The sequence below is a fragment of the Aedes albopictus genome, chromosome 2 (genome assembly GCF_035046485.1).
Source record: "Aedes albopictus strain Foshan chromosome 2, AalbF5, whole genome shotgun sequence".
Lineage (NCBI taxonomy): Eukaryota > Metazoa > Arthropoda > Insecta > Diptera > Culicidae > Aedes > Aedes albopictus.
Window position 1 is genome coordinate 213,545,651 of NC_085137.1, and position 19,630 is coordinate 213,565,280.

Genomic DNA, 19,630 nt, shown 5'->3' on the forward strand with positions numbered 1-19,630 from the left:
GTTAAACACAATGTGAAATTGATCAAAATAATAGCAAAATAATAATATCGTCACAGGCCTCAAAATAGGAATTTTTCAGAGGAGTTTTGTAGAAGTACCTGAATCACTTAAGAAGCTCCTCCAGAAATTTCTCTGAGTTCCGCATTTTTTTATCACAAACATTTATTTAGTATTTTTGGTATAAACTTCTTCCAGAAAATTGATTAGGAAATTCGTCGTAGAATTCCACAGAAAACATCAATCATAAAAAAAATCTCTAAAAATAATTCATCAGAGAATGTTTTTTATTGGAACTTCGTCAAACATGTCTTAAGAAGTTCACCATTTTTTTTGGAACTCTGACATAAACAACCTCAAGCATGGGTCTACGTTACAAGACTTGCAGAATAAGAAGCAAATTTCAAGCATGTATTACATGTAAAATAGTTTTGATTAAAACATATCATGTCTCTAAATAAATTGTTTAATTGTCCTAATATCACACTGAAACAGTAAATATTCCAGTGAATAAACTGATCTGTAAAGTTAAAAGTTTGGATTCTTGGATTTTTTAAGCTCCTCAGTTATATCGAGCAAAGCCGGGAAAATTCAAAATCTACGTGGGAAATAGTCGGGAAAAATGCGGGAATTTTAGTTTTGATTTTGTGTGGCAAATACTATCGCTTTATTTCAATTAAAGGGTGATACGGTCAAAATTTGGTCACACAATTGGTTTCATAACTTGATACTGCGTACACCAAAACAGCTGATTTTTGGACCAGTAATGGTACATTATATGTAGCTTATACCATAAAATTTTCATCAAAATCGGTTTAGTATGTGCGGAGATATTGTGAATCCTGAAAACTGCAATTTTAAAATGTTGTACAAGGAGGATTAAAAAATAAGAACACATTTTTACTCTTTTATTTATAGAGCCACAAATACTGAACCAATTTCAATGAAAATTTTTCTGTATGTAAAGTATACATATCAAAATGTTGTGTAAAAATTTCATTCAATTTGATCCAGCCATTACAAAGTTATATTTGTTTAGGTGGTCAAATTTTGTCAAATTTTGTCAAGTCAAGCCAAATTTTGGTCACACATTTTTTTTTCATAACTTTAGACTGCGTACACCAAAACAGCTGATTTTTGGATCAGTAATGGTCCATTATATGTAGCTTGTACCATAAAATTTTCATCAAAATCGGTCCAGTATTTGCGGAGACATTGTTGAACCCTGAGATCTGCAATATTAATTTTTTTTTCACAAATAAGAACACATTTTTACTGTTTTATTTATAGAGCCAGAAATACTTAACCGATTTCAATGAAAATTTTTCTGTATGTGAAGTATGCATATCAAAATGTTGTGTAAAAAATTCATTCAGTTTGATCGAGCCGTTACAAAGTTATATTTGCTTAAGTGGCACCCGGTCAGTTTTTTTCATATTCAAACTGCTACAACTTTGAAAGTATTCATACAAAATAGCTCAAAATTTTACTGCGAACGTATTTTCATAATAGTATTATACTGTAAAATTTTGATAAAAATCGGAGCAGTATTGGTTGTTCTATAATCAAAATTGTGCTTTACTGACCTTAAATTTCCGAAAATTTACTATGGAGCGCCTTTGTACAAAATTCTAAAAAGGTAGGTCGATGGTTTCATCTATATATCAACCAATACTTAATCGATTTTGATGAAAATTTTATGGTATAAGCTACATATAATGTAGCATTACTGGTCCAAAAATTAGCTGTTTTGGTGTACGCAGTCTAAATTTATGAAAAAAATTGTGTGACCAAATTTTGACCGTATCACCCTTTATGACATGGCAAGCCCATACAAACAACTTCAATTAGGGATGTTCCAATTAATAATCATTTTCATTCCAACATGTATTTGAGTTGTGTACCTACAAAGGATAGACAAAATGATCGAAACAGGCAAAATTTTCAGTTTTCCAGGAATTTTCAACTAGCTGTAACTTTTTGAAAAGTGCATCAAATATTACTAAATTTATACCGTAAGTTGATCAACTAGTTGTGTATTAGTGGTATACATTTAGAAAAGATCGGGCTGTTCTTGACGAAGTTAAAGAGGTTCTAGAAAAAGGCAAGTTATCCGATAGCCAACTTTGAGCTGTTATATCTCCGGGTTCAATGAACCGAATACAATTAAATTTTAACCATTTATGATAATAAGTTTTGGAAAACGTTTGAATAAACATTTTTGGAAAAGTGAAAATTTTGCCTATCCCGATCATTTTGTCTATCCCCTGTAGGTATATAGAGAAGGTATGTATGTACAGTAAGTAGATAGAAATATAAAAGTAGGATGAAACGGACGGGCCAGAAATCGAAACTTTCTGCATACAAATTTGCAGTGATAGCCATGAAACCAACAGGCTCGCCTATATGGGCCCCTAAGCCTTTTCTACATGGTACGGCACTTATTATTTAACTATCTAAAGCTGTACTTTGTCTGGATATTTTTTACCAGTATTATGGTTTCAGCCCATTGTGCGCTGCATGGCAGTCGACCGATGTCAAAAAAGGAACGAACGGGATGCGTAATCATATCCACCATCGGGAGTCGGGAATCACCAGGAGAACCCAGGAAGAGCAAGAGTGGGCGGGTGATTTTAGGCGATGAATCGATGTGTGATTTAGCGTTTTTTGCAAATTTTGCATTTGTAAGTTATAGGAATAAACGATCCAATTATTGTTAGTACGGGAATCGGTCCCGCCGGAGTGTGCCGGATTCCGGTCAATGAACAGACAGAAATGCAGTGAAAAGTGCAGAAGAAAATAGTGCAGACGACGTAACTAGTATTCGCGACCCGATCGTGTTGTGTGGGAAATCTTATTTTTACTTGCCCCTCGCTGAGCTGGAGGTAAAGTCTGGCGGTGATCGTGGCCCCAATACCACCCATAGGAGGACCAGCAATATTTATTATCGAAACGGAGGACAGCAGCAATCAGTGACACCTGAACGAAGCTCGCGAGTTTGGATGTTCTTGCGTATTTTCTTCCGTGTAAGATGTAGTTTTAAGGTATTATGTGTGGCTATCAGTCAGATACAAATATGTGCCGTTTTATCATGCATATCTTCAGAAAACCTTGTTTTGACGCGAAACTCTTCTTCTTGGCGTAACGTCCCAACTAGGACAAAACCGACTTCTCAGCTTGAGTACTTCCACGGTTTCTTTTCCTCGAAAACAAATTAAAAATTGTGTTCTGCCCGCTAGTCAAATTAGAAGACTCATTTTGCAAGAAAAGGAAGTACCAGACATAGTTGTGTTGTAGCAGGAAAAGTTGTGAAGGGAGAAATCCCTTCTGGAATTATTCGGAATATTTTGTATTACGTGTGGATTGTCGATAAATGTCTAGCATAATACAATGAAAATTTAAGAAAATAGTAGAACTTACGTATTTTCGGCAGTTTTGTTCTCTTCGTCTTGTTTTTTTTTAAACCTGTTGAACTCAGAGTTGGCCTCAAGTGGAATACATAACCTAGTCGAGTCAAGTACAAGACACTGAAGACGACCCTTCAGTTGAGGTCGAAATACGTATCTGCCAAAGGATGCAAATTCTTAGTGGAATTAAAAGGAACAGTACTTAACTTCTTTCTACTCTCAAATCCTTCCCAACAAAGCTGAGTTACATGTCGAAATTTCAGGCAATTTGGCCTACAAAAACCCCCCATGACGAAGCGAACAAACCTGCCGATAATACCCTTAGTCACCCTATGTCAAACAATATTAATTGTTCATAAAAACTTAGGGTGCTATTACACTCTTTGTCCAGACGCCAAATATTTGACCACTTTTGGCAGATAAATTTTGGCAGGTTGTTTGACTCTGTTTGTCCCTATTCGTTTTTCGAGAGTAACAATTTTTTTTGTTTGCCAGGTACACCTTGGTCAAAATTTATCTGTCAAAAGTGGTCAAATATTTGGCATTGGTCAAAGAGTGTCATACTAGCTTTACATTTAAACATGTGATTAAGGACAAACGTCTTGAAATCCCGCTTGAACAGTGCATCAGAACTTCAGACGCACAAATCTCATGAAGCAAGCTTCAAACAACAATGAATTCTATTATTCTGTTCTTGCTCACTTGTAATAAGCTTAAAATCAAGCTTAAAATAAGATCAGGTGCACAGCAAAAAATTTCTTGTGATATCACATCATTTTCGCTGCACATCAGTCTTGTCGTTGAAGTGATGTACAAATTACATCGTTTCCACGCAGCAGATCAGCCGCGCAGCTTGAAAGTGGGTCTAGCCATCGCTAGAACCGGAACGTTAGATGATTCATATATAAGTAAAATATTGGCATGGATTCGTGCACTGGTCCGTCGATCGTAAGGCATATCCCTTGCCTCTCGACTATTCCACCGAGTTAGAGGATAGATGATAAAAATGGTACTGCTTCTAGGTATTTGCTGGAATGGCTTTGTTGACACTTTCCGGTGCCAACTAGGGTGTACATGGTATGGTGAGTGTGATAATTGTTGGAAAACGATGCAACAGAGCGAAATTACGTTTCAAATTGGATACGTCGCCAGAAATTACGCGTCTGGATATTACAAAATTATTTGCTGTGTGCGCTGGCTTTGTTTACGAAGAGATTTGTGCCCTCAAAATCGTGAGTAGGTGCCAAAGTCGGCCATTGCGGCGGCCATTTTGGGATTCTAACAAGTCTGTCCTTAGGCATCAATGGAACAAATTGACCTCGGCTTTTTTTCTACATGGTCAATAGATACGGACTGAAAACTGTAGGCACCGAAATTATTACTTCAACTTCAACGATGACTGTGGCTCAATTTACTGAATGAAAATGGTTCAAATTTTGACCACACTAAAGTTTTTTTTTACGACGGTAATGGTACCGCGTGAAAAAACCCGCGCTATTTCAAAAAACGTCGTAAAAACCGCGTTATTTCATAAAAAAGTGAAGTCACGGTAGATGTTGTCCTGACCAGTGTTGGTAAAAACTCAAATTCTCAAATCTCATGCTTGAGTTGTTTCACGCGCGATTCTTGACTCGCCAAACTCACCACCGAAAAAATCATGCATGAGTTGACTCGCGATTTCACTCATTGCTTTATTTCTTGGTATTCTTATTACTTACTTCGATATTTTTAGGATTATATGATAGAACAAAAGCAAACCTATCGTACAACAACATTGGATGCCGTTTAAATTGATTTGGGTTCGTTTTACAAGCGAACGAGATTTTGGCGCTTGACTCGTGAGAGCGAGATTTTGCATGAGAATCTCGGGCGTGAGAAAATGATTCAGAATAGCGCGCGAGTTTGCTCACGCAGGAGCGGTTCATGAATGTGCTTTGAGTGTGATTTTACCAACACTGGTCCTGACTATTTCAAGCGGATTTTTTTTTCGACGGTTTTTGAAATAACGCGGTTTTTTTACGACAGTTTTTTAACGCGGTTTTTTTTAGAACTAACCGCGTAAAAAAAACTTCAGCGTACTTCGTTTACTAATTGGTCATAATAATACCAAAATGAGTTATATAAAATAGAAAGTAGGATACAGAATTGCATAAAACACTATAGAGGTTTCCGGGTTCACCGAAGAAATCCCGGGAGGACTTACTGTATAAATCCCGAGCGAGGATTTCGGTTCGTAGAAAGAATTCCATTAGGATTCTCTGAATATGTTTCGACAGAATACTTTGAAAGTTTACTGAAATGAATCTGTGAAGTGATTCCAGCAGAAATCCATTAAAGATTGCAGGTTTAAATTTCTGAAAGAACCCTTTCAGGATTTTCTAAAGCAATTCTGGTAGAACTCCCGGAAGTTATTTCTGACGGAATCACGTAAAGAATACCTGATGGAACCCTTAGAGAGAGCATGACAGGAATGCCGGCCAGAAGCTGAGCCGGTTTTCCTGCAAGAGCCATAAAAGATGTCTCTCCCAAGCAACACGCATGTCATATAAGACTTACGACAGCGCAAGTTTTGGTTGTATATAAGTTAATTTAACGTAATTTCAACACAATGCTAGAATTACGTCAAATTAACTTCTATATAACCAAAACTTGCGCTGCTATAACTTTTATATGACATGTGTGTTGCTTGGGCTATGATCTAGGATTGCCTGAAAAAAATCTCGGAATAAATCTATATTTTTTCATTTTTTTTTTTTTGAGGATTCCTTGAAGGAATCATAGCAGGAATCCTGGAAGAAATCTTTGAAGGAATTCTAGCACAAATCCCTGAAGGAATGCAGAAAATAATTACTAAAAGAATCCTTTTAAGATTTTCCAAAGCAACCCCTGCAAAAAACCCTGAAGAGAACTTCGGAGCAATCCGTACAGTAATCTCGTGAGGAATATCTGAAGGAATCCTGGGAATAAACCTGGGAAGATTCTCGAAAGGAATACCTGAAGAAATCCTGGAAAGAATTCCTGAGGTATCTGAAAAAAAAAAACTCAGCTCATTTAATCTCATCTCAGTTCTTTGCCCTCTATTCCAACCCTCCATCCTACGCTCTAGCGTTGGGCAATTTTGAATCGATATTCGCAACATCGATGTTTTTGTTCCGATTAATCGATTTTTTGAATCGATGTTGAAGCCCCACAAAATCGACAGAATCGATTTTTTACATTCCATTTTTCTTTCGATTCAAAAACGTTAAATTCCTTTTTTTAGAATGCACTGTAGAATTTTACCATTAAAAAATGTACATAAAATCGAGGATCTATATAATGTAGAGTCCACAAAATCGATGTATATACCTGTATATATCAGGTTCCCTGGGAAATTCCTACCAGGAGTCTAAGTGAATCTTTCTCAGGATTCTGAAGGAATGCTTCTTATGGTCTAGAGAGTTTCTTTCAGGGTTCTAGCGCATCCTTCTCAGGATTCGAGGTCAGTCCATCTCTGAGTTCTGACCATTTTTTTTTAGAATCCCCTCTCAGGATTCTAGATATATTTTTTCTTAATAATGTCCTAATAATGTCTGGAGGATTTTTTCTCAGCTGTATCATATGGGGGTACCCATTAGAATTCTAGGGAATCTCTGGATTCTAAGGGAATTCATTTCAGGATTTTGGGGTATTCCAAGGTTCCCTAACAAAGGTGAAATCCCTTTCAGGATTCTAAGATATTTCTGGATAATCTGGGTTGATTCCTCTAAGGATTCTGGGAGACCCTCACTTAGGATCCCACTTAGAATTCTGATGAAATCTTTCTCAGCATTCTCAGGAACTCCTCTCAGACTTCCTGGAGAATCATACGCAGTATTCTCAGAATTGTGGCGAAATTCCTCTCAAGATTCTGGAATCCCATACAAGATTCAAGAGGCATCCTTCTCAGGATTATGCGTAAGATCCTTTTAAGATTCTGGGAGAATATCACTAAGTATTCTGCGGGTACACTTCCCAAGATTATCTGAAAAATCGGCTTTCTGGCTCTCTTCCAGGGAAAATCCTTATCAGATTTTCGTGAAAACCCCTCTTAGGTTTCTAGCTACATTTCTCTCAAGAATCTGGAAGAACTCCTCTTATGATGCCTCTCAGAGTTCTGGGAGAATCACTCGTTAAATTCTGAGGAATACCTTTCGGGATTCTGGCAGAATTATTCTCAGTATTCTAAAGGAATCCATTCAGGATGTTAAAGAAATTCTGAGAAAATACTTAAAAGGATTCTGGAGGAATTCTTCTCGGGATTTTAGGGGAATCCTATCTCTCAGAATCCTGTGAGAGTATATAACAGATTTCTTTGGCAATCCCGCCCAGTATTTTGAGGGAACTTTTCTCAGGGTTCTGAAGTAATCGTCTGCCCTACCCTCTACCCTAACCTTCTACTCCACTCCACTCCTTCTACTCTATCCTTCACCCAAACCCTCTACCCGACCGTCTGCTCCACCGTTTACCCTACCCGCTGCCCTACCATCTACCATGACCCTCTACCCTTTTTCTCAAAAAGCCCGATCGATAGATACCCATATTGCATGGTATCATGGCTCAAACTACCATACTGTGGCCGCAATCTTGGATATGGTCCGCCATCTTGGATTTCAAAATGGCGTCAAATATCGATGTTTGACTTCTACACATCAAGCCCAATCGATAGATACCCATATTGCATGGTATCATAGCTCAAACTACCATTCCGTAGCCGTGACCATCTTAGATATGGTCCGCCATCTTGGATTTCGAAATAGGGTCAAATGTCGAGTTTTTACTTCTACTCTTAAATCCCGATCGATAGATACCCATTATTGCATGGGCTCAAACTACCATAGCGTTGCCGCCATCTTAGATATGGTCCGCCATATTGGGTTTCAAAATGGCGTCAACTATCGATATTTGACTTCTACACACAAGCCCGATCGTATTCAAATATTCTGTAGTTCGCAAATCGCTCGCATCGTTTTTACTCTTGTTTGACTCCTGTTTGCTCACTATCGCCATCTACTCAGTGGGTTTGCGAACCACAGCGTAATTAGCATTGGGCGATTATGTTTGAGAAATTTTACGCGTGATACAAAAATAGTTGGGTTCTCATACAAAAAATCTTACAAGAGGAGTGGGGTGTCGAAAAATCGTTAAAATGCCCTTACGTAATAAATGGACAGCCCCTTAGGTTGTCAAACGAATCAACAAAGCATAAGGGCTTGTTCACAAATGTCATAACGCAGCTCAAACGAAAAAAATGTCTCCCCATATAAACAGTGCTAAGCAGGAATGAGAAATGTACTGAATAAAAACGGTTACTGGCTGTACATTTGACATTTTTCCACACGAACATCACAGGCCCAGCCAAACACAAACTGCTCGAAAAATAAATGTCATAACATTTTTTTTTCCTGCAGCCATCTTCCTCGAAACGGTTTTCAAGCGCGAGAGCGCCAGTACTCGAGCACAACGACGACAGAAATTTCTGTCTCTCCCATTTTCGCATTTTTCTGCGTTTTAAACCGCTTCTAGACAAACTTCTTCACATGCATCACAAAGCTAGGAGTGTGCTCTAGCTATTTGTGCAAATTTCTTTGCCGTGATTCTTTCAATGATTTATCGAGGAATTCTTTCGGGATTCCTTCCTAGATTTATCCTGGTATTCCGTTCGGGATTCTTCCAGAATTCCCACAGGGACTTCTATTGAGATTCTTTTAGAGATTAGTGCAGAATACTTTCAAGGCTTTTCTTCTGAATTCTTTCATGAATTCCTTCCGAGGATCGTCCAGGAATTACTCCTGGGATTTCTTTCTGGGTTGCGACCCATAGTTTGAGAAACACTGATTCAGTATGTTTGTCACGCTTCAGTAGTTTTCACTTTCCTGTAATTATACGTCAACAGATAGTTGATAGTAACCGGCCACTAAAAAGCATCACTGCTATGCAACTGCCTATCAGTTTTTAATAATCTTCCTCGTTGTATCTCTGACCGATTTCCACATTTCTATTCCAGTGCTGTAACGATCAAGAAATGAATACGCTGAACAAGTCTGTTGGAGCGACCGAGAATGGAGCAGTGCACAACGAACGACTGGTAATCCTCGATGCTGGGGCACAGTATGGAAAGGTAAGCGTTGCGTGTGTTTAAGGCTTTCGAACTTATCTAATGTTGAATTCTATCGTCGTTTTGCCTTCCAGGTCATCGACCGAAAAGTGCGTGAACTGAAAGTGAAGTCTGAAATTTTGCCACTAGACACGCCTGCTCAGAAGCTGAAGGAGCAAGGCTTCCAGGCGATCATCATTTCCGGTGGACCGAACTCGGTGTACGCCGAAGATGCGCCACACTATGATCCGGACATTTTCAAAATAGGATTGCCGATTTTAGGTGGGGAATGGGCTGTGTGGCAATATCTGATATTGGGAAGGCATACTCACTAATGTTCATAAACTTTTCAGGTATTTGCTATGGAATGCAAATTATGAACAAAGAGTTTGGCGGAACTGTTCACAAGAAGGACATTCGCGAGGATGGCGAACACAACATCGAAGTGGAAGTTTCCTGTCCGCTTTTCAAGTAAGTGTGATTTATGATTGTAGCACAGCAAAAAAAGTAAAAGGGAGGAAAAAGAAAAGGATTGCTTCTTAAGTTAACGGTAATCTTTGATACAATCCTCCAAAAGCAAATTATAAGATACTTTGAACATCTTCCACTTCTGCCAGTTTTGGATTGGAAGCTACACTTTGTATCACATTTTTTTTCTTTTTTTTTTTTTGAGTTTATGTAATTAGAATGCTAATTTTTCCTTTGCAAAGTTAGTAATGTGATTGCGTGTCCAAATTAATACGTCGTCTGATTTTACAGAGGCCTTACACAAGTGCAGTCGGTGCTGCTGACGCACGGGGACAGTCTGGACCGAGTTGGCAACAAGCTCAAGGTGTGTGCGTACTCCTCCAACAGGATTGTGGCCGGTATCTACAATGAGCAGATGCGTATCTATGGTGTGCAGTTCCATCCAGAGGTAATGAGTTGAATGCTTTAAAACAGAAGAAACGTTATTCATAACTTTAATTTATATATTTTAGGTGGATCTAACGGTGAATGGTAAACAGATGCTTTCGAACTTCTTGTTCGAAATTTGCGGTTTCTCGCAGAGCTTCACCATCCACAACCGCGAGGAAGAATGTATCAACTACATTCGGGAGCGTGTTGGAAACAATAAAGTTTTGGTAAGTGTGTGGTACATGTGTTTCAGTCAATGTAGGATTCATTACGTTTTTCTGTAATTTCAGTTGTTAGTTAGTGGCGGCGTTGATTCCACAGTTTGCGCAGCCCTTCTTCGAACTGCCTTAAAACCGGAACAAGTTATTGCTGTTCATATTGATAATGGTAGGTTTTTAGAATCTAATCAAGCTGTGCTTCATACAATACTATCATTCAATTCCTAGGTTTTATGCGAAAGAATGAGAGTGCTCAGGTGGAAAAATCGCTCCGTGAGTTGGGTGTCGATCTACTGGTGAAGGATGCGCTATACCAATTCACCCGGGGAACCACTACGATCAAGGTTCCCGGATCGCTCTACAATCAAGATACGCCCATGCTGTGTCAGACGACCAGTCCCGAAGACAAGCGCAAGATCATTGGCGACGTATTCGTCAAAGTATCGAGCGAGATCATCAAGGATCTGAACCTGAACGCCGAGGAGGTTTTCCTTGCGCAGGGAACTCTGCGGCCGGATCTGATCGAATCGGCTTCTACGCTGGTCAGTACGAAGGCCGATACCATCAAAACGCATCACAATGATACGGAATTGATTCGTCAGCTGCGAGAAACGGGACGGGTAATTGAACCCCTGCAGGACTTCCACAAGGATGAGGTCCGGCAGCTTGGCTATGAATTGGGACTCCCGGCACATGTCGTTGAACGACATCCGTTCCCTGGTCCGGGGTTGGCCATCCGCGTACTGTGCGCCGAAGAAGCTTACATGAAGGATTATTCAGAAACACAGGTAAGTTAACATGTTGGCGACTAATCCAGTGATGTCAATAAACATGAGATGAATTTATTCCATATAAGGTGATTGCTAAAGTTATCGTGGACTACAAGAAGAAACTTGAACAAAATCATGCTCTGCTCAACCGTGTGTCTGGAACAACGTCCAAGGAAGAACAGGAGGAGCTTTGTCGCATTTCCAGCGCCATAAAGCTAAACGCCACTTTACTGCCAGTTCGAAGCGTCGGAGTGCAAGGTTCGCAATAACTTCTTTACACATCTCTTCACAGCATCTAATGAATAACCCCCATAGGTGATAAACGGTCCTACAACTACGCCGTGGGTCTCAGCAGCAAAGACCAACCAAACTGGCAGGACATGATGTTCCTTTCAAAGCTGATTCCCAGAATCTTGCATAACGTCAACCGGGTGTGCTACATTTTTGGGGACGCCGTGAAGTATCCAGTGCAGGACATCACTCACACCCTACTGACGCAGAATGTGATATCGCAGATCAGACAGGCGGACGCAATCGCTAACAGGGTATGTAATAACAAAGTATGACAAAGAGATTATTTTTTTGGTGGGAACAAAGCTTTTTCAATCTATATTAGCGTCCAAAGCAAGTGGGCAAAATTTGGTAGCGATTGGCTGCGTCCCCGTATTTCGCATAGCGGTTGAAATTTGTATGGGAAAGCGTATTTTTTTACTTTTAACTCATAAGTTGAATTTCTAAAACCATACCATTTAACTAATGACGTTAAAACAATCTAACTAAAGACGTTAAAGTATAGCCTATGATATGCCGAAAAACTTTGCCGAAGACGCTTATGAAAAAAGTTAAACTTGTTAATTCATTTTCATTTTCATTTTGCAGCATTTGGTGGGGCAATGAGAGCGCAAGTCAGTCCAAAGCCGATGATAAGGAGGGGTAATGGCTGAATAGTCTTTGCTGACCACATAAACGCCATGGGATAGGAAAAGGGTATTTTGGTGTGGGATTAGGGTGTTGGTGCAGACTTGACGATATCAATGCTATTCAGATGCAAAATAATTTTAAGGTTCAATAGTGAATCGCATACCTTCCAAAACCAAAAAACAATAATCCACAAAATACCAAGCAAGTCATAGAAAGAAAAAGCGCCCGATTGTTTATTTTGTCAATTATAACAAACGGAAACTTCTACCCTCTCCGACTCGCCAGTCATCCCGGAAAAAATGTCCCTTCAGTTCTGGAAAATATATTATCCCCAATTAAGCCTTTAATCGAATTGTCCGCGTGGTCTTGTAGTACCCCTGCTAGGTAAGAATCAGTCATTGCCATACATATTAAATGCTAGACATGACCCCATGGATAGCATTTGCATATGTAAAAGCTTTGTTGATGTGGCTTTCCTATTAGGCAATTCTCTCATCTCATGTTTGTCTTCAAAACCTTATCAAGCTTAGAAAATTGAAGTTGATAAACAATACATTACAAGGTTCGAATTCCCATAGAATGAGATCATTCATTCGCACTACAACACCATAGGAGATAATACCACATTGGCTGATTACAGTACAAATGTGAAAAATCTCCCTTTTCCCCCTATCCGCAACCCGGGGACGCGCCCTGTTGGATTTCGAAAGCCTCGGAGAATATTACAAACCTTCAATGGCATTCCCATAAACTAACCCACATTGCCCATTCAGGGGTCTGACTGGGCCTATTACCCTCCCTCAGTTTGTAATATTCTCTCCAACTTGGAATTATATTTTCCCGGCAAATAAATGACTTCGACAAATGTTCGATATACTATGCAGCGTCATGATCAGTATAACTATATCAGATGACTTGGAGATCTGATTCTTACAGAATTGTTTGCCATTGATTATACATTCAGCTATTCTAATCATTACTGCAAAGGCCATCGACCACATGCCTGAAATCAAAGCTTCCTGGAAGATATAATCCAAGCCCAGGGAAAAAAAAAGTTAAACTTGTTAATTCAGGTCAAAAATGTATTATTGATGTTATTCCTTTACATGTTAACCCTAGTCGTGCATTGGAGTCATTATGACCTCTAAACGGGCATTAGTTCAGCGAGGTGAGCGCAAGATAATGCAGTAATGATCTCAACGTAATAACTTTTGTCACAAGTGTCGGAACACATTGCGGTTTTCGGCAAAGCTTTTCGACATATTTTAGGCTATACTTCAACGTCATTAGTTAGATTGTTTAAGAAAAAAAAATTCAATTTATGAGAAAAATGTTTGAATGGTTGAAAATAGCAGTTTCTGCCTGGTTTAATCGTCGATAGTCCTCTTCAACCGCAGCGTAGGCCAGTTCCGGAAACGTCGTGGTATGGTGAAAGAAAGATTGGATACTCACAACATTCATGTACCTTTTGCTAATCTTGCTCGGATTGCTTTTCGGAACAAGGCCGGGGAGGTAACTTTGCGCCAATCTTATGCAAGAATACCAAAAGCACGAATGTCGTTACTCCCGGTCACGCCCATCTTTACCGTAACCGATAGGGGAAGGAAATGTTGACGTAGCATTTATTTAAGAGGCTCCGACTCAGTGACACTCCCATAAGTACTACGGAGTGGGTGGTTGGGAGATGTATTTGGTCAAGGATTCGCATGAAAATCTGGCGATGGACCCACAGCATTGGCTGTTTACTTGGTTAAAATTTAATCTTTTGAAAGCCGGCAATCAAAAGAGATTTTTTTTCTATTTATTGCTTAAATAATTATGTTTCTACTCTGGAAAGGATTGTAAGCTCAACTGTGCACTATGGTCCTCCGGAAAGTAGGGGGTTGGTGTCAGGCCCTAACGGAAAATCAGCAACAGAATAATACGAACCGAGACCAACGGCAACGACACCAGCGAACAAAAAGGACTTGCGATAGGAAACTCGCTACGTGGAACTGCCGATCTCTCAACTTCATTGGGAGAACCCACATACTCGCCGATCTACTGAAGGACAGCTGCTGCAGAATCGTAGCGCTGCAGGAGGTGTATTGGACAGGATCCATGGTGCGAACGTTCAGAGGTACCATCTACCAGAGCTGCGGCAACACACGCGAGCTGGGAACAGTTTTCATCGTGATGGGTGATATGCAGAGGCGCGTGATCGGTTGGTGGCCGATCGATGAAAGAATGTGCAGGTTGTGGATCAAGAGCCGATTCTTCAACTTCAGAATAATAAACGTACACAGCCCACACTCCGGAAGTACTGATGATGACAAGGACGCATTTTACGCGCAGCTCGAACGCGAGTACGATCGCTGCTCAAGCCACGACGTCAAGATCATCATAGGAGATTTAAACGCTCAGGTAGGCCAGGAGGAGGAATTCAGATCGACGATTAATAAGTTCAGCGCCCACCAGCAGACGAACGAAAACGGCCTGCAACTCATTGATTTCGCCGCCTCCACAAATATGGCCATACGTAGCACCTTTTTCCAACACAGCCTCCCTTAGCGTTACACCTGGAGATCACCACAGCAGACGGAATCTCAAATCGACCACGTTCTGATTGACGGACGGCACTTCGACATTATCGACGTCAGGACCTATCGTGGCGCCAACATCGACTCCGACCGCTATCTGGTGATGGTCAAACTGCGCCCAAAACTCTCCATCATCAACAATGTACGGTACCGCCGGCGACCACCACGGTACAACCTAGAGCGACTGAAACAACCGGATGTCGCTTCAGCATGCGCGCAGAATCTCGAGGACGCGATGCCAGACGAGCCATCAGCCATCAACGACGCAACCGACAGCACCATCAGGTACGTGGAACGGAATCGACGGAACGAATGGTTCGACGAAGAACGGTTTTTGAGGAGGAGAACGCAGCGAGGCCGGTAATGCTGCAGCAAGGGACCCGACAGAACGTGGAACGTTACAAACAGAAGCGGAAACAGCAGACCCGCCTCTTTCGTGAGAAAAAGCGCCGCCTGGAAGAAGCGGAGTGTGAAGAAATGGAACTGCTGTGCCGTTCAACGTACCACTAACAACCAATAATAAGAAGCTGTCAAATGGTATGGGAAATCCGCGTCGGGTCGCATGACGCGTCCACTCTGGCCGTACCCTAAGGGTTTCGGGTGAACTATCCAGTTCATTTGAATCTCGCCGGGGACTGCGATAAGGCGATGAACTTTCATTCCTACTTTTCAACATGGTGGAGCGTGATCTGGCGAGCGTTGGGCGTGACCGACGTTGGAAAGCTGCAGCTGCAAATAGAATATTATGCCGGCAAATTGTTGATTCAGTGTTACCGTGGGGTGCCCTAATTTCGCGCGGGTCCAAATTTCGCTCACTGATAATTTTTTGAGATGATAATCATAGAAGTAATTGTTGAATTGTCCTAATTTCACTTTAGATATCGTAGCAAAAGTGTAATTTGGACATTTGCACAATTAGTTTTGTGATTATGATCTCTAAATATTATCAGTGAGCGAAATTTGGACCCGCGCGAAATTAGGGCACCTCACGGTATCATGAATTTGATGTTGAACTAAATAAATGAAATGAACGTGACCAGTCTCTATAATATAGCTAAATCAATCAATCAAATCAATATACGTGACCGCTTGCTTGCCACATGCGGAGAGGACACACTTCCGGACAAGCTTGTCCAGAGGATGTGTAGGGATGAGTTTGACTGGAATTCCGTTTCAACGGTATTCACTCACTTCGTTTTGGAGCTACAGAGGAGGTGGCGCGTTGACTCGTAGAATGGCAAGTTCAGACGCTATCAGTGAAGAGAATAGAGCTTGCTGACGTTTATTCACCTTTCTCTTTCAAACATGCAGGCGGAATAGGATTTGTTGTCATCAGGAACTATCAGAAAAAGGTTTCCCGATAAAAACAAATCCTATCCCGCCTGCAAGCTTGAAAGGGAGAGGTGAATAAACGTCAGCAAGCTCTATTGACAGACAAAGGAGGCACAAAACAAGCAACAAAGAAGGCGCGACGATTACTCTTTATCGTGCTTTATCCCTACTGGTGACAGATAATGACATGATCTCGAAAATCTTTGTTGCAGACAAAACGGAAGCTGAATTTGTTGCGTACTTTTCAATTCGTGAATAATCAATTATTACTAACCCAAAGTCGGAAGTGTTTGATGATAGATCTGCAGCAGAGTTGCAGTGTTTACTGACTCGAAGCTACCGTTCGAAAATCGCAATGCAAGGCTTAAAAATATCTAAACTCGTGGTGTACGATGTTTATCCTATTATTTTCAAGTTGGGACAAACTTATGTCGCATTGGGTGGATTGTCGCAACAAATACAGGTTGCGACATTGTCATTATTGCTGCGCGATGGTTGAATTTTGATTCACTAAACGCTATACAAGAGGTGGCCCAAGGGTTCGCAGTCTACTACGTAGGTCATATCCCCATAAACAGCGATTAAATGGCCGCGGGGAGAACATCCTGGTAGCGTTGCTGTCGTGGGATCGGTATACTGGCTTGGATCCGAGCCTGCGGTTGGAAAGGGTTCCCGGGGCAGGTTGAGGCTTCTTGTCGGTACGGTACGACTTTCTGTGTGCTGGCTGATAGGGGTTAAATCCCTGTACACGCGTTATCAGTTCTTGATAGGTACTTGATGTGCAGTTGGAAGCAGGTGTGGTGTCGACCCTGTCTGCCTTCCGAGGACAAAGGGAGAGGACTCCCCAAAGCGAGTCATCGATGTTTGTTACTAGAGGCTACGCAGCTAACCTAAGGGGGCGATATGCATTAGTACCTCTCTGCAGCAAATTAAGTGTTTGGTGACCATGGGAATATTGTTTAACGGGTCGAAGAAAGAGTAGTCCTGGCCTTTACTTTTGTTGTAGAAGACGGTCCTTAACCCCACACTTACTGCACCTTGTAAGAACTTTATAAGAATTTGTAAGAACTTTGTAAACATCTTTTGTTGTCCCGTATATGGATTAGTGTGGGTCATCGGAACCGTTTTCTCAGATCAAAGCTTTTTTGGTTCCGTTTCGGGTCCTGAGTAGCTGTGCGAAATTTGAGCACGATCGGTTGCGTCTACACTTTGCGCATTGCAATTGAAATTTGTATGGGATTTTGTATGGGAAAACATACTTTTTTGCATTTTTGTCATAAGTTGAAAAAGTTTGTCTGAAACTTTTTAACCAATACTGTAAAATGATAGCCTAGGATGTTCTGATAAACTTTGTTGAAGACCGCAAAGCGATCCGATGTTGTGAAAATAGTTATAACCAACGAACCCCATGCATGTGTTAATGTTTTAACATGTAAAGGAATAACAATAGCAACAAAATCATGCTGTTTCGCCAAGCAATGTCAACGCTATAACTTTTTTCATAAGCATCAGATCACTTCGCGGTCTTCGACAAAGTTTTTCAGGACACCCTAGGCTATGTTTTGACTTTATCGGTTACATGGTTTTAGAAAAATTCGAGCTTGTTATGAGAGAAATGCAAAAAAAAATGTGTTTTCCCATGTAAAACCCCATACAAACCTCAAACGAGATGCGCAAAACGTAGACACAACCGATCGTGCCCAAATTTTGCACACTTATTCGAGTCCTGAAATGGGATCAAAAAAGCTTTGATCTGATGGGATACCATTGAATTTTTCATTTTTCCATATAAACGATGACCCACACTAATATGGATAGGCTTGCGATAGGTTTCGTGGGATAAGATATGGAGAACACAATATCCGAAATGCCGACGAATAGGCCCACACATTTCGGGGAAAAAATAGCATCAGTGATCGGTTGGTGTTCACTCTCTTGAATGATTCATCAATCTGCTTCGCCTCGCAAAGATTCTTTACAATTGTGTAAGAGTTTTTATTTGTCTTTTTTTCCAGATTTTGATGGAAAACGAATGCATGCGAAAAATCTCGCAAATGCCCGTGATCCTGATACCAGTGCATTTCGATCGGGACCCGGCACCCAAGACGCCATCCTGCCAGCGCTCGGTCGTACTGAGACCGTTCGTCACCAACGACTTCATGACGGGAGTTCCGGCCGTGCCCGGTACGGACCGATTACCCCTGCACGTAAGTTTCCGTTTATGTCTGTTCCCCTTGGGAACGCGATTTAATCCACATTTTTCAACTTCAGGTTCTGCATAAAATGGTCGACGAAATCGGTAGCCTAAGCGGCATTTCGCGAGTCCTATTGGACCTGACTGCGAAGCCACCGGGCACGACCGAGTGGGAATGATTCGTCCAAACAGCGACACGATGCTTACTGCAGCCGCCGCCACCACATCCACCACCACCAGCGTCATCCTTGCTTGCCTCATCAGCATCATAAAGTCGTTAACGTCGTCACAATCGCGGGCTGCTAGAATTTCACCGAAGGCATCGCTGCCAGCTGTTGTAGCGGAATTATCATCATCTTATAACGAAAAGAGCTAGGTTATTTTTCTACCACTGTAGTGTGCGGTACAGGATCGGATTAGAAAACGTTTAACGTTTATCTGGACAAGGATTGATGAAACACGTGACATTGAATTGCCACACATCGTCGATCCTGAGGAGAATTGTAAAGAATACATATATAGATATGAGAGAAATGCAGTTGGACAGTGATGTTCGCAGAAATGCCAAGAAAATATTGCTGCTTTGAGAAGCGTTAAGGTTTAATATATTTTGGGGCGAAGTACCCAAACTGAGAGAGAATATGCGGCTCCGCTTCGCTAATAGAATCAACATGTGTCCATCAGGTGTTTAATTTGTTTAATTAAATGTTTATTGAAAAGCACCTATCGACATTGAATTGGAAATAAATCAAAACTTTACTAAGTTTTTTGAGTCTCCATTTTTACTCTAATCTATGTCCGTACAAGAATGTGTCCTTTTCGTTGACCTTACCAGTGCACACTGTACCTAATATGCAGTTCTCCAGATATGTAATGTTGAAACTACTATAGCAAACAATAAACAGAAAACGAACAATCTTTACAAATATTCTATTATTTTTTTTCATTGAACTTACCCGTTTTCCCGACCCAATGCTCAAAAAAGACATACCGTCAGTGTACCAGTAGCCGCTCGTGCTCCAATAGCCGCTCACCGTCTTGAAAATGATGTTTATTGGGCATAAATATGCATGATTGTCTTGTCTTCATCCGTGTATAATTTGGCACGCATATTTTGAATCTCCGTGGAAAAAAGATTGTATTTTTGCAGGGAACTTTGTTTTCTACACTCGTGAGCGGCTTTTGGAACACGAGCGGCTA

At 40.8% G+C, this 19,630-nt stretch overlaps 1 protein-coding gene across 2 annotated transcripts in view; it reads left to right on the forward strand.

Moving 5' to 3' along the window:
- Window positions 1–19,356, forward strand: part of LOC109401710 (GMP synthase [glutamine-hydrolyzing]) — a 32,535-nt gene extending 13,179 nt beyond the window's left edge. Inside the window, exons 1-12 of one of the 2 annotated variants that reach the window (XM_029854871.2) lie at window positions 2,544–3,023; window positions 9,430–9,543; window positions 9,615–9,801; window positions 9,873–9,990; window positions 10,279–10,435; window positions 10,500–10,643; window positions 10,707–10,803; window positions 10,863–11,422; window positions 11,491–11,662; window positions 11,720–11,949; window positions 18,252–18,443; window positions 18,508–19,356. In XM_029854871.2, the coding sequence (XP_029710731.2) occupies window positions 3,000–3,023; window positions 9,430–9,543; window positions 9,615–9,801; window positions 9,873–9,990; window positions 10,279–10,435; window positions 10,500–10,643; window positions 10,707–10,803; window positions 10,863–11,422; window positions 11,491–11,662; window positions 11,720–11,949; window positions 18,252–18,443; window positions 18,508–18,609 (2,097 nt within the window). In that variant the 5' untranslated portion in view covers window positions 2,544–2,999 and the 3' untranslated portion in view covers window positions 18,610–19,356. Of the gene's footprint in view, window positions 1–2,543; window positions 3,024–9,429; window positions 9,544–9,614; window positions 9,802–9,872; window positions 9,991–10,278; window positions 10,436–10,499; window positions 10,644–10,706; window positions 10,804–10,862; window positions 11,423–11,490; window positions 11,663–11,719; window positions 11,950–18,251; window positions 18,444–18,507 lie in introns of those variants that run through there. The other variant, XM_029854874.2, reaches the window with a different exon arrangement.
- Window positions 19,357–19,630: the final 274 nt, after the last annotated feature.